General features: G+C 48.2%; 1 protein-coding gene across 4 annotated transcripts; it reads left to right on the top strand.

Annotated features, from left to right (window-relative positions):
• Positions 1-7,589: 7,589 nt before the first annotated feature.
• On the top strand, positions 7,590-12,188 carry LOC101777716 (protein FAR1-RELATED SEQUENCE 5). Of its 4 annotated transcripts, none has more exons than XM_004985423.3 (5): positions 7,590-8,177; positions 8,905-9,007; positions 9,469-11,331; positions 11,407-11,472; positions 11,774-12,188. In XM_004985423.3, exons 1-5 carry the CDS (start codon positions 8,098-8,100, stop codon positions 11,849-11,851), a joined length of 2,190 nt encoding a protein of 729 aa, XP_004985480.1. In that variant the 5' UTR covers positions 7,590-8,097; the 3' UTR covers positions 11,852-12,188. The 4 variants fall into 4 exon arrangements, with proteins under 4 accessions (XP_004985480.1, XP_004985483.1, XP_004985482.1 ...); XM_004985426.3 differs by having other exon boundaries at positions 8,897-9,007; positions 11,774-12,118; XM_004985425.2 differs by having other exon boundaries at positions 8,852-9,007; positions 11,774-12,118.
• Positions 12,189-13,821: the final 1,633 nt, after the last annotated feature.

Raw genomic sequence — 13,821 nt, 5'->3', positions numbered from 1 at the left:
TACCCAAAAAGAGGAAGGCGATTCTATTGTGGACTTCAGGCCAATAAGCCCCATTCATGCTATAGCAAAGATCATAACGAAGATGATGGCCCGAAGATGATGGCCCTAAGACTGCAACCATTCATGAACACGTTGATATCGGAGAGCTAGAGCGCCTTCATTAAAACAAGAGCAATACACAACAACTTCATGTATGTAAGAAGCCTCGCTCGGCGTTTCCACTCATCTAGAACCCCGTCTCTCATGCTCAAGCTAGACATATCCAAGGCTTTCGACTCCGTGCGCTGGGACTACCTGCTAGAACTTATGCATCACCGAGGTTTCCCCCCGAGATGGAGAAGCTGGGTCACGACTTTACTAAGCACTGCCACATCCAAGGTCCTTATGAATGGCGCACCAGGAGAGGACATCCATCATGGCCGAGGGCTCCGCCAAGGGGACCTGCTATCACCTTTTCTCTTCATTTTAGAAATCGACTCGCTCCAAAAATTGCTACACCTGGCAACCGAAAAGAGGGCCCTATCGAAACTAAGAGGTAAAAGTGCTCATCTACGCCTATCGTTATACGCGGATGACGTAGTAATTTTCATCAATCTGACAGCCGCGGATGTTTGGAACATCAAAGAGCTGCTAGACAAATTTGGCCGCATCACCGGACTAAGCACTAACATTCAGAAAAGCTTGGTCAATCCTAGCTACCTTCCCGGCAGCCAGAGCAACCTTCTCGGTTAAATACCTGGGACTACCTCTCTCTCTAGGCAGACTACAAAAGGTCCACTTTTAGACAATATCTGACAAAGCGAATGCAAGGTTAGCCAACTGGGCTGGCCTCTGCTCACCTCAGCGGGAAGAAGAACGCTAGTCAGGGTGGTCCTATCCTCATAGCCGATCTACTACCTCTACTACCTCTCTACCCTGAATGCCCCAGCAACGGTACTGGAAGAAATTGACAGACGAAGGAAGCATTTCCTCTGGACTGGCACAGACTAGATTGTAGGCGGCAAGTGTAAGGTGGCATGGCACACAGCATGCAAACCAACTACACTGGGTGGCCTAGGAATATTACATCTAAAGAAGTTTGCGCGAGCCCTGAGACTACGCTGGCTGTGGTATGAATGGAAGGAACTGTGCAAACCGTGGGTCGGTATGCCAACACCGTGCAATGAGAAGGACAAAAATTTGTTCGCGTCCGCAACGACCATCACGCTAAGAGATGGGGAAAATGCCAAATTCTGGGAAATCGGCATGGCTGTAGGGGAGGCACCGAAAAATATTGCGCCATCTGTGTATAAAATATCAAAAAATAAGAAAAGAACACTCAAGTACGCCTTAACAAACGACAGCTGGATTTCAGACATAAACTTGACGATAATATCGTCAACGACACATCTTTCAGAATTCACTCTCCTTTAGGCTCGAACAAGAACAATCCAGCTAAACCCAGGAATGCCAGACTCCATAGTTTGGAACTAGACCAAACACGACGAGTACACGACAGCTTCGACGTATAGGGCACAGTTTCAATCTTCAACACCCTCTGACATGGAGCGCCTAATATGGAGAACGTGGGCACCGCCCAAGTGCAAATTTTTCTCATGGCTGGCCTATCAAAATCAACTGTGGACAGCAGATCGCCTGATTACACGAGGATAGCCCAACCAAAAGGTCTGTATGCTTTGCCACTCGCACGACGAATTACACGAGGATAGCCCAACCAAAAGGTCTGTATGCTTTGCCACTCGCACGACGAAACACTATTACACCTGCTAACAAAATGCCGCTATACTGTACGAGTCTGGGATAAAATTTTTGAGTGGACGGCTGCACACGTCCCGCCTAGAGGAGATTGGTCTACATTTTCATCTGTCAGCCAATGGTGGGCACAAATAGGATCAATGAGCGGTGCTCCCCTGAAGGGCTTAAGATCACTGATCATTCTCGTGTCCTGGGAAATTTGGAAGGAGCGCAATGCTAGAGTTTTTCAGTGCAAGTTCAAAAGCCTTGACCAACTACTCGGGAAAATCAAGGAGGAGGCGCGATGCTGGATTATAGCGGAAGCAAGGTACTTGGGCTCTATCTACCAAATTGAGGAGTGATCACTTTTTCAACCACCCCTTTGTACATTCAGTTATACCTTCTTTCTTTGTACTTTAGCTTAGGCTTTGTGACTTTCTTCTCTATTAATTTGTTTTGTGACTTTCTTCTCTATTAATTAATAGAGGCCCGACAATCTCTACCGCGTATACCGTTTTTTTAAAAAAAACGAGGAACGACAAGAGTACAGGTACAATCATCATCGTGGGCAGCAAGCCTCCACACATGTCCCTCGTGTTCATTCTGAATCGTGAGGAGTGATCAGGATCTAAGCAAGGCGAGCGCGATTGTCCAGTGGCCTGTTACATGTGTATTCAGATGGCTTATATACACAGACACGCTCACTAGTATAACGATACGGCTGTGGTAAGACGTTAGCTGTGCAACCATGGAGAGAAATTAACGATAGATTCTTCTAAAATGGAGAAATAGATTATTGGCAGCCTGAACGTTCACCGCCAAAAGTATCATTGTTGCCCCCAAATCAATGCCCTTCCTGCCATACGTGAAGAAAATCTCTCTTGGATGCGCTTTGTTTACCACATTTTATTGCTACGTGTGTTTACATTGCCAGTGAAATCGAAGCACACTGCCGTTTGGTATAGGTTCAGGCCTGTTTGGATACACACTCCTAAAGATTAGGACTCCACTTTTAGGACACTTAGGACTTGTGCATCCAAACATAGGTTCTAAAAGTGGACTACTAAAGTTTAGGAGGGCTATTTTCATTAGGAGGGCCAAGGGGTACTAATGGGTTCTATTTCTCCTAAAAGTGATCCACAAGTCCTCCTTTACCCCTGTTGCCCTCGCTCTCTCTCTCTCCTCCTACCGCACCCTCCCTCTCTCTTTCCTCCCGCAGGTTCTTCCTCCCGCAAACCTCTCTCTCCCGATTCGCCGTGGTCGCCGCCATCGTCGCGCTTCTCGCCGTCACCGCGGCCACGCAGGCCCCGGCCACAACGCCTACCCCGGCACCCAGGATAGCCCCGTTGCCGCCTCCCTCGGCGCGATCCCCGGCCGTGAAGCCACCCACCGCCTCGGCGCCATCCCCGATGGCCTTTCCCCCGGCCGCGATGCCCACCCCAGCACCCAGGATGGCCCTGCCGCCTCCCCGACGCGGTCCCCGGCCAGCGCCCCGTCCCCAGACGTGAAGCCGCCCACCGCCTCGGCGTCGTTCCCGATGGCCTCTCCCCTAGCCCCGCCCAACGAGGCCCCGACCGCGACCGCGCCCTCCGCGATGACCCCGACCACCTCAGTCTCCACCCCGGTCGGTGCCCCCCACCGAGACTCCCACCGGCAACGGCGCCGCCTCCTCCGCCGTCAGTTTCGTCGCCATCGTCGGATCGGTTGCCGCCGCCGTCGTGTTCTAAATGACGTGAACAGTGCAGGGGTAGTTTAGAGGAGTAATTGGGGGGTAAAAATGACATCTTCCCTCTAACATCCTAAAGATTAGTAGTCCATCCAAACAGCCCTCTACTAAACTTTATGACTAGCAATTTGAGGATCCTAAACTTTAGTATACTACTAAACTTTAGGAGTTTGTATCCAAACAGGGCCTCAATCACGGAAAATCTGAGCGCAGAGAATCATGAATGGTTACTCAATCAGGAAACATGACATGCATGCAGGGGAAGGGAATGGGAATGGGATGCCTATGCTCCTCCTAGCTATCCACTTACTGACCATTACCTGTGCCTTCTTCTACTCCCCAGCTACTAATATGCTATGCGTGACGGTGTCCAGGGGCGGGAGCGACCGCTAAATGGCAGTGCCCGTCCGCGACGCCTTCACCCCGCCCTCCCTTCACGACACGGATCGGATATTTGACCTCAGCCGGATTAGCGCAGAGCAGCCAGCGGCAGGATGGCCGGATCGAGAGCACAAAAAATAAAAGCGATCCACAAAGACATGCGTGCATGCTTCTTGCAGGAGGAGCGAGAGGAGAGGATGCGATGGGCGTTTTGTCGTCTTTGTGCGCTCTGAATGCCATGCCAACCTTGGGGGAGAAGCTGGGAGAATCTATCCGTGGCCGTCACCTGGTTGAAGGCATTTCGTTGAAAGCGTCCATTCACGCAGAAATAGACAACGAGCACAAGTGCATTATTAATTACATTGGCCACTCAACGATCTCTTGACAAAATATGTATGTAGTACATAGTATTTTCCTGCATGTTCTTGCAGCTGCTAGCCAACTAGCCTACCTAAACTCTCAGTCTCTAGCTCACCGGGGTTTTTGCAGCAACAAACACGTCAGTGGAATGTCCATTAAACTCGCGAAAGAGATGGATCATGGGATGAAGACTCCAGCGGGGATGCGAAGTGGCGGGACTTCGACTACGATCTCGATCCTCTCCTCTTCTGGAGCATCGGGCACGACGGCGAGCTCCGTGGTGGGCGAGGTTTCCACGGACGGCACGGCGGGGATGATGTCTGTCGGCGCGGCGAGGATGTCGGTCGGCGAGGTCGAGGCGGAAGTGGAAGGCGATGCGGTGACGGCCTCCGTGGTGAGGCGGTGTGCGAGGTCGAAGCCGAAGACGAAGCGGTTACGGGCTCGGTGGCGTACGGCGCGGTGACGATGAGGTCGGTCGACGGTGAGGTCGCCGCGGACGGCGCGGCGGGGACGAGGGGCGAGGTCGGGGCAGACGGCAGCGCGGCGGGGACGAGGGGTGAAGTCGCGGCGGCGGTGCTTCCCGGCGTCGCTGTCTTTTTCCCGCCCTTGCGGTAGCGGCGCCACCAGCAGCAGAGCAGGAACGCGATGGCGACGAGGATGGCAGCCGCAGCTACGATCTCGCCCTGGCGCTCATCTGAGAGGCCCGGGTGGTTGCTCGCCATCTTGGAGCGCGCCATCGCGTGGTGTGCTGTGTGGTGCGGTGCCGTCTGCCGTGCAGTCGCCATTTTATACCCCCGATCGAGGGGGAAAGTTGTCACGCAAAGCACCCACAGTATTTAAGATGAAACCAGAATTGTGACGCGAAAACACACCCTGAGATCAAATGATCAGCGTTCTGAACGCCCCTGCTGCAGAGATGCCGCTCTTGGTAGTGGAGCGGTAAATCTGGGCCGTGGCGAGGCGATGCCGCTCGTCCTGGAAGCACCAGGTCCTCGCATCAGCAGTGGAGTCAATGGTGGTGGTGGAGCCAACAATCTCCTCGAGGACAGTCCCGTGTACCGTAGCGCCCCTCGTGCTGACATGGCTGTAGAGGGACGGCAGGTCCCCTGTCCAGACGACCTCCACGAATGCAGTCGTCGCACCATCTGTGATGCTGCGGTACGCGGGCATGCAGTAGGTTGAGGAGGGCGTTCCGGTGCACGACCTCGACGTCGCCTCGCCGCCAGGCTGATCTGGTCGCGACGCGAGCCCATGACGCCTATGCCGACCCGGCAGGGTGATGTAGCCGGTGGAGCAGTTTGAGGAGGAGGCACGAGTTTCTGCCCAGCTGCCGGATGCCCAAGCCACCATCCTCCTTTGAATTGCAAGCATGGGTCCAGAGCTGTGGTTCTCTGGCAGTGCAACGACGGCTCGCTCTCCTCCCTCCTCCTTGTGCAGCGGCAACCGACGCCCCTCGTGACAAGCTACAACATTTTGTTCGCGAGGTCCAATGCGAATTCGGCACACCGCTGATGCCGCGCCAAACAAGAAAGCCGAAGCCTCCTCCAAGCACGCGCAAGTAGTGCTATGCTCATGCGCCGCTCTTGGTAGTGAGCTGCTGCCAGAGGAGATGGCGCGGAAGTACTGAATTTGCTTACTTGCCTGCGGCTGGTTGGTAAGTACTAGGGAGACTGCTGCACTCACTGATCATCATCGATGAGCTCCATGCCATCCTTGACAGTTGCGAGGGGCCGTCGATCGTGGCGGGCGACTTTAACCTGATGCTTCACCTGGCTGACAAGAACAACGCAAGGATAAATCACAGGAACATGACCAGATTCCGGCGCTCGGCGGACGAGCTTGACATCCATCTCCATGGTCGCACCTGCACTTGGAGCAACGAAAGGGAGAACCCGACGCCGGTCAAACTCGACCGCGTTCTCTGCTTCCTGCAAGCACTGTCCTCGGACGATTCCGACCACTGTCCACTTTTGCTGCAAACAAATGCTTCCAGGAGTTCAGAGGAAACCTATCCGACGCCGGAAGGGAGTTCCGCAGGAAACTCTTGGTCCTATCCTATCCCTCGGTCTTGCCTACTTGAACAAACGATTGCCAGGCAGCGGTCACGCATTCTGTACCTCAGTGAGGGAGACGCCAAACGGGCCAAGACGGAAGAATTATATCACCAAATAACTATGCAGGGAGAATGGAACAGCATACACTCAGGAGGAAATAGCCGATGTGATCCATGAGTACAGTACTTTGACAGGCTACTGGGTCAGGACTCAGGAACAACAGCACCCGAGAGGAGTTAACCTGACCTCTCTGGGGATCACGCAACATGATTTCCCAACTCCCAACCTGGAGGACCCTTTCACCGAGGATGAGGTACATGCCACTGGACAAGTCTACAGGGCCCGACGGAATGACCGGGGCCTGTTGAATAATTCTTGTGCACCGTAGGCTCCGTTTGGAGCTCCTAAAATTCCTATCACATCGAATATTTAGATACTAATTATGAGTATTAAATATAGACTAATTACAAAATTAATTGTACATATGAAGATTAATTTGCGAGACAAATCTATTAAACTTAATTAGTTCATGATTTGACAATGTGGTGCTACAGTAAACATGTGCTAATGATGGATTAATTAGGCTTAATAGATTCATCTCGGGAATAAGCATCCATCTGTGTAATTAGTTTTATAATTAGCTCGTGTTTAGTCCTCCTAATTAACCTCCGAATATTTGACGTGGCATGAATTTTATTCCGACCGAAAGATCAACACCTCGTAGATATAGTTAGCTTGTTCCATTCCATTTTTTTTGGTTGACACGGTTCAGGATAGCTGTCTGTGCAGAGTCGTTGCACGACGCATCAAAGTTTCACGTGCGCGCTGCAGGAGGGAGGCAGCCAGGCAGGCCTGGCACGGTGCCACCGGTGCTGCAGCAGATGGGCAGGGCGGGTTGGACGCCGTGCAGCTCTACTCGGCGATGCAGTGGATGCGGGACGCCGGCGCCTCCGAGCTCCCAGCGCAGGAAGCGGCAGCGCTTGATCCAGCGTGCCAAGCCACGTCAGCAGTCGACGACATCATTCATGGCTGTTTTGACATCTGGAATGAGACACTTCAAAAAATAAAGATATATCTGCAATTTGAAAAATATAAAGACCAAAACGAAAATCCATAAAAAGTATAAGAGCCGCCGACATTTTACTCTATGTTTTCTACAGAAATGAAGCAAGTTTTGAATTAAAAAAAAACGAGTTTTGAAATAAAATCATACGGAAGTATACCCCTTGGCCCTTGCGTGCAAAAACGAACACTAGAACATCTTTCATGCGCTATGCAGCTAGCAGGCGAGGCTTTGCAAATTCATTTTTTGTTCCCCTGACGAACTGGATTAGCAATTCTATTTCTCACCCAGATACTGAGTTACTGACACGAGTTGACCCTCCAGCCCAACAAGGCAACAGCAATCCTCACCGCGCCGGCGGGCGCCCTCTCCCGATCCCCTCGCGCCGGCGAGCAATCAGTTGACGCCTCCCCTCTCTTTCCCGTTTAGCCCGGTCGTCTCCCCCGCACCGCCGCTGTACCCTCACCGCCGAGCGCGCCTCCACCTGCGCACCCCTTCACTAAGCGCGCAACGCCGCCACTTCTCTCTCATCCTCCCTTCTCTCTAGAAATCCTCCTCCTCCTGCCCACCCCCGCCTCCATCCCCGACCCCCAAACTATTTCCCCCCATTCCTTTAGTCCCCCTCCAATCCAAATCGCTCTTCATTTCGGGGAGGGACCCTCCAGTCCATCCAGCTCGTTGCGGATCGTTTGCGTTGCGGGTGCTCTGGTTGACTACTCAGAGCAGGGTTCAACTGAACCCCCCATGCGCAAATCTAACTCTACCCCGATTTGCAAGTCATGCAGTTCGATGATGACCGGGACTTTGGTGCGGGTGGTGGCAGTGGAGAAGTTGATGACAAAGTGGATGAGCCTGCCAGGTGAGGAAATGATTCTATCTTTTATATATTTAGGGACACGTTTTGATTTATGCAATGGATTTTGGCGTGAAAATAATTTGGAACTTAGGAATCCTGCAGGAGCCAGTACAATTCTTCCAAATTTCCAATTGAATCCGTCCATTCTGGGCAAGTCTTAACTTGATACGGAGGCAAATGCAGCTATTGCTTTCTGTTCATCTATGTGCAAAGGTAGATAAGTAAGTAGTGCGAATTTAGCTAGGAAATGTCATGGAAGAACTTGAGGCGCATATCTGCAGCCAAAGGTTGCTTTGGTCTTTTCGTGTATTATGATTAGTGTAACTGTGTGGATCTGAAGTTCTACTAATTGTGTCAAGACCCATTTAGCCTTTCGGAGGTTTGGATTATGTCGTAGTGGGACCTTCATTCACATAAACCAGTTCTGTAGCTGATAATATATAATGCATTTTCTCTTTAGGGAATGTCAAAACAACAAAGTTCTCAATGACTGTCCTATTCTTATGCACTAGGCGGCACATTACTTGACTTGCTATTTTGGCTATTGCACTATCTCTTATCGTGATGAATAGAAAGGTATAGCACTTGTCAGTGATTGCCAGTTTTATTCAACAGTATGCCTGAGCGGCTGAGCCTGGAAGTAATGCTGTTTTTGTATTGTCTTCAATTAAGGGCAGTAATACTGCATGACAGTGAGATAATTTCTAAGCTCTATGCTATAGCTGTTCAGATGCCTACGCTGTGGCATCAGTGCAAGTGCGACGCCTCATATGCGTCGTGGGCCGGAGGGACGGAGGACCTTATGCAATGCATGTGGCATAGCATGGGCAAAGGTAGGTGCCAATTGCTCTTCACCACTTATCTTTTATATTTCCTTTTGTACTTCAGTGTTGGCACATTCTTGGTTGTGACCATTTTTCTTGCTTCCTTGGTTTATGTGATCGGTGGATGACCATTTACTTTCGTTATGAATGACATGAGGACTTGTTTATGCATCTCTATAACAAAACACTAATGTTTGTGTGGACTGCCATTATCCTCGAGCTCAAATTATTCGTTAAACTTGCATATACTTATGACAGACTTGCTACTGAGATGCCATACACATTTTGTGTGAACACTGCATGGATGACACCCTACAAAGTCAGAACTGTTAAATGTCTTTTCTTGTTTCTGGACTGGAAATGAGTGCAAAAATAGAATGTGTTAAATTTTAACAGTCTGCTGTAGTGTAAATTTAGTCCTATTTAGTTAACATACTAGCTTATTAGTCATTTGAATTTCATACAAGCAGGGGAAAACGAGAAAAGTTATTGATTCTGATGCCCACATAGACGATGCCACAATTGCAAAAGTGGTGCCAGAAGTCGGCATGGAATTTGACAATGAAGATAAAGCATATGAATTCTACAATAAGTATGCTGGACATGTGGGCTTTAGTGTTCGTAAGAGTTCATCAGATAAATCAGCTGGAAATATCACAAGGTCAAGAACTTTTGTATGCTCGAGAGAAGGTTTCCGTAAGGACAAGAAAGGAGCTAAAGAAGTTAAAAGGCCACGACCAGAAACAAGAATAGGGTGCCCTGCACGGATGACAATTAAGATTACATCAGATGGGAAATATCGTATCGCAGAATTTGTAGCAGACCATAACCATCAACCAGCACCACCATCGACCATGCATATGCTCAGATCTCAGAGAGTACTGACCGAGCTGCAGACCACTGAAGTAGATTCTTCCGAAGATTCAACAACACCATCAAGGTTTTCCAGTGGTTGTTTAGTCCGGCAGGCGGGGGCAGCTACAGATGTCAACTTCCTCCCTGCTGATTATAGGAGTTCACTTCATTCAAAGCGTATGAAGAATATGCAACCTGGTGATGCAGGGGCCGCTGTAAAGTACTTTCAGAGCATGCAGATGAACAACCCTTCATTCTTTTATGCTTTTCAGCTTGATGAAGACGACAAACTAACCAACATTTTCTGGGCTGATTCCAAATCTAGAACTGACTTCAGCTACTTTGGTGACGTAGTTTGTTTGGACACAACTTACAAGATAAATTCACATGGAAGGCCATTAATGCTGTTCCTTGGAGTGAATCACCATAAGCAAATTTCCATTTTTGGCGCAGCTTTGCTTTATGATGAATCGATGGAGTCTTTCAATTGGTTGTTTGACACATTCAAGGTTGCCACTGGTGGAAAGCAGCCAAAAACAGTCTTGTCTGATCAATCAATGGCAGCTGCGGCTGCCATAACAGCAGCATGGCCAGGTACAACTCATTGTCATTGTCCATGGCAAGTTTACCAAAATGCTGTTAATCACCTCAATCACATCTTCCAAGGTTCTAAGACATTTGCAAAGGATTTCAGCAAATGTGTGTATGAATATGAGGAAGAAGAGGACTTCTTGCTAGGATGGAGTACTATGCTAGAGGATTATAATCTAAGAAACAATGAGTGGGTTCGCAAGTTGTTTCAAGATCGGGATAAATGGGCTTCAGTGTACAATAAGCACGTGTTCACTGCAGATATAAAGAACTCGTTACAATCAGAGAGTATAAGCAGTGTCTTGAAAAAATACTTGAGTCCACAGTTTGATTTGTCATCTTTCTTCAAGCATTTTGAAAAAGTACTGGATGAGCATCGATATGCCGAGCTACAAGCTGATTTTCATGCAAGCCAAAGTTTTCCGAGAATACCTCCATCCAAAATGCTAAGGCAAGCTGCTAGCATGTACACACCAGTGGTCTTTGAAATTTTTCGCAGAGAGTTTGAGATGTTTGTGGATTCAGTGATTTATAGTTGTGGCGAGGCTGGGACTGCATCAGACTATAGAGTAGCAGTAACGGATAAACCTGGGGAGCACTATGTCAAGTTTGAATCCAGTGATTTCTCTGTTGTTTGCAGCTGTAAAAAGTTTGAATCAATGGGTATTCAGTGCTGTCATGTGTTGAAGGTTCTTGACTTCAGAAATATAAAAGAGTTACCACAAAAATATTTCTTGGGAAGATGGAAGAAGGACGCAAAGTCTGCAAATACAGGAAATCAAGAATTTCTTAATGATGGATCTTCACAAACTCCAAGCTCTTCTTTAAATGGTCTGGGGCCATTTATAGATCACCAACACATGCAAACAAATAATCAGCCTAACCATGTAAGTTAATTGAATACACCTTCTAATTTAGAAGCTCCTTTGTTTCACTTCCAACTGGGATTGACATGTTACCAGCCACAGGATTCCTCTGTATCTAGCTTCCACCAGCAAGGTCTTCATGGAGATGCACAAGGAAATCAGGTTTGGCTCATTGATCGAACTGTTAGCTTGATGCATTTACCCAGTCACTCAGCACAGTGGAGCTTTTTCATAGTATATTTCTACAATAATCCAATAAAATTTATACAGGGTAAAATTTTGCTGGTAAAATTTATAAGACCCATCCTGGATCTGTTTTCACAAAAGAACACGAACCATCCATTGGATCTGAAAAGAATAATCACTATGTTAATATAGATTATTCTGCAGTTCTGACATTCAGTTTCAAAGTTATGCAGAAGATTATTGTCTTCCACATTTCTGACCTGCAGCTGTTCAACAGGGTTATACCCCTTTAGTTGGGATGCAGCCGCAAGAGTTCATCGGGGATTTTCACCTTAACAATGGAGCAGGTTTTTGATGCAAAAATGGAACTGAGCTTTGTCCCAACTGGTCCAATTGATCAGTTTTAAAATATCTTTTCTCTTGTAAATTATATAATGTATGTTTGTGTAGCATCAGAAATGTAGAATCCAGCTAGTTTTCTAGAAACTTTAGACGCTGTTAGTTGGACCTTGGTATCATTATGTTTTTGCAGTAGGAAGTTTGTTTGATGTTATAAGGAATGAAACTTCCCTTGACTTCTGGATGGTAAAAATAATAAGTTATGAGCATGCGTGCGTTTGTATCTTTGTAAAGAGGAAAGAACAACTACTCAATCACTTCCGCTGCAGAAATGTACCATGTAATATTTTCTACTTTCTTTGTGAGCATTTCCAATTTGAAATATTGCTATGATGGAGTATTTGATGTTACATGTTGGTGTCATGTCAACATTTCCAGAATCCTAAACTTTGGATGGTGGAGTCATTACTCGACTAACTTTTGAGGGAGGATCATCAAGTTTGGCAGCTACGACATCGCAGCAATCTCCAGCAATTCGGACATTCTGGTGAATCATGTTGGTGGTTGCATTTCGTCTGAACTTTTCCAGCAAGGCTGCCCAGACCAGGCCAAGAATAAAATATGCTCGCGGAAGCATATGAAATTATGAGTCAGATGGAGTGTCCATGTTGACATTACATGGGCTCCGGACGCCTGACAACGATACAGGCGAATCAACAGGGGAGAAAAAGATGAAATCGAGTGGGAAACTTTGCAGGAAATAAGATGAGACATCCTGCTTGACATGACCGGCGAGCTGCTGCTTCTGATGGCATTTCTTAAGCGAATTGACGTGGTCATGCTATCGCCTTGCACTTGCTGAGGTGGATTTGGTGGTGTGAGCAACCTGGATGGTTGAACCGAACCGTTCTAATGCTCAAGTAATTTTGTTTATTATGGTAATGCTGAGCACTACTTCCTCCCTCCCCTGAAAAGTGCAATTCTAGTTTTTCTAGGACAGATTAGTGGTGGCGTGAAAAGACTCTAATACTCTCATTTGTTGGTCACATGCAGGAAGTTTTGGTATGCAAATCAGATCTGACCACTTAATTAGGCAGTAGTCAGATCTATTTTCTAGGATTGCACTCTTTTGGTGCAGATAGTGGAGTTCACTGGAAGTTAGCTAGGTTCGCGTCAGTGTGGTAGTTGAGGTTCAGTACACGGGCCGTGTCAGTCATTAGGATAGAGCAACCATCAGTAGTAGTGCATTATGGTAATGTAACACCCAAACCCAACCAAACAAAGCAAAAGGTGAAACCATGTCATGTTCGTTCTGCCATACTTTTTACGCTGTGTAGAGTGCTGTTCAGAAGCAGATAGGAAGTGAAGGGTCATTTTCGGTCGAAGTTGACATTTCGTCACATGCCAGTTCAAGACGCGGGCCACTCGATTTCGTGCGGTCAGACGTCAGAGGCTGGGGATCGGATCCTTGTAACACTCACCATACTCCTTGAGCATATAATCCTGAATTAGTACAACTCGTACATGCATCATGTCTCAAGTATTGCCAAGCGTCAAAGAAGCCTGTCGCTTGTTGGGCTACCCGATGCCCGTATCCTTGACGTGCTCCCCCTCAGTGGAGTGACCAACGCCAATACTTTTCGTAGGCAACGACCTCACGCACGAGCAACAAACATACCGAACCAAACTCCACTAGACTCTCCTACTTATTGTAGTAGTGTACGAGATCACTCACTTGTTGTAGGATTAGGACTTGTAATCGAGAATACTTGCGCGAACAAGTCTCAGGAATGCTGTTACGAATTGGAACAGCTTGCACGCTACCACCACTACATTAAAAACAACCCAAAGCTTTCGCACCATGATCCTGACCGACCTCGTGCGTGGCCTCCACCAAACCCCAAAGCGGGAGTGCTGGACCAGCTCGGCATCTTCGCCCTTTTCCCCCGGTCCAGAGCCGAAACGATCGGCAGCACAGCGAAGAAG

Source organism: Setaria italica, chromosome IX, assembly GCF_000263155.2.
Source record: "Setaria italica strain Yugu1 chromosome IX, Setaria_italica_v2.0, whole genome shotgun sequence".
NCBI lineage: Eukaryota > Viridiplantae > Streptophyta > Magnoliopsida > Poales > Poaceae > Setaria > Setaria italica.
Note: the sequence above shows the minus strand (reverse complement) of the source record. Positions and strands in the feature narration are given on the sequence as shown.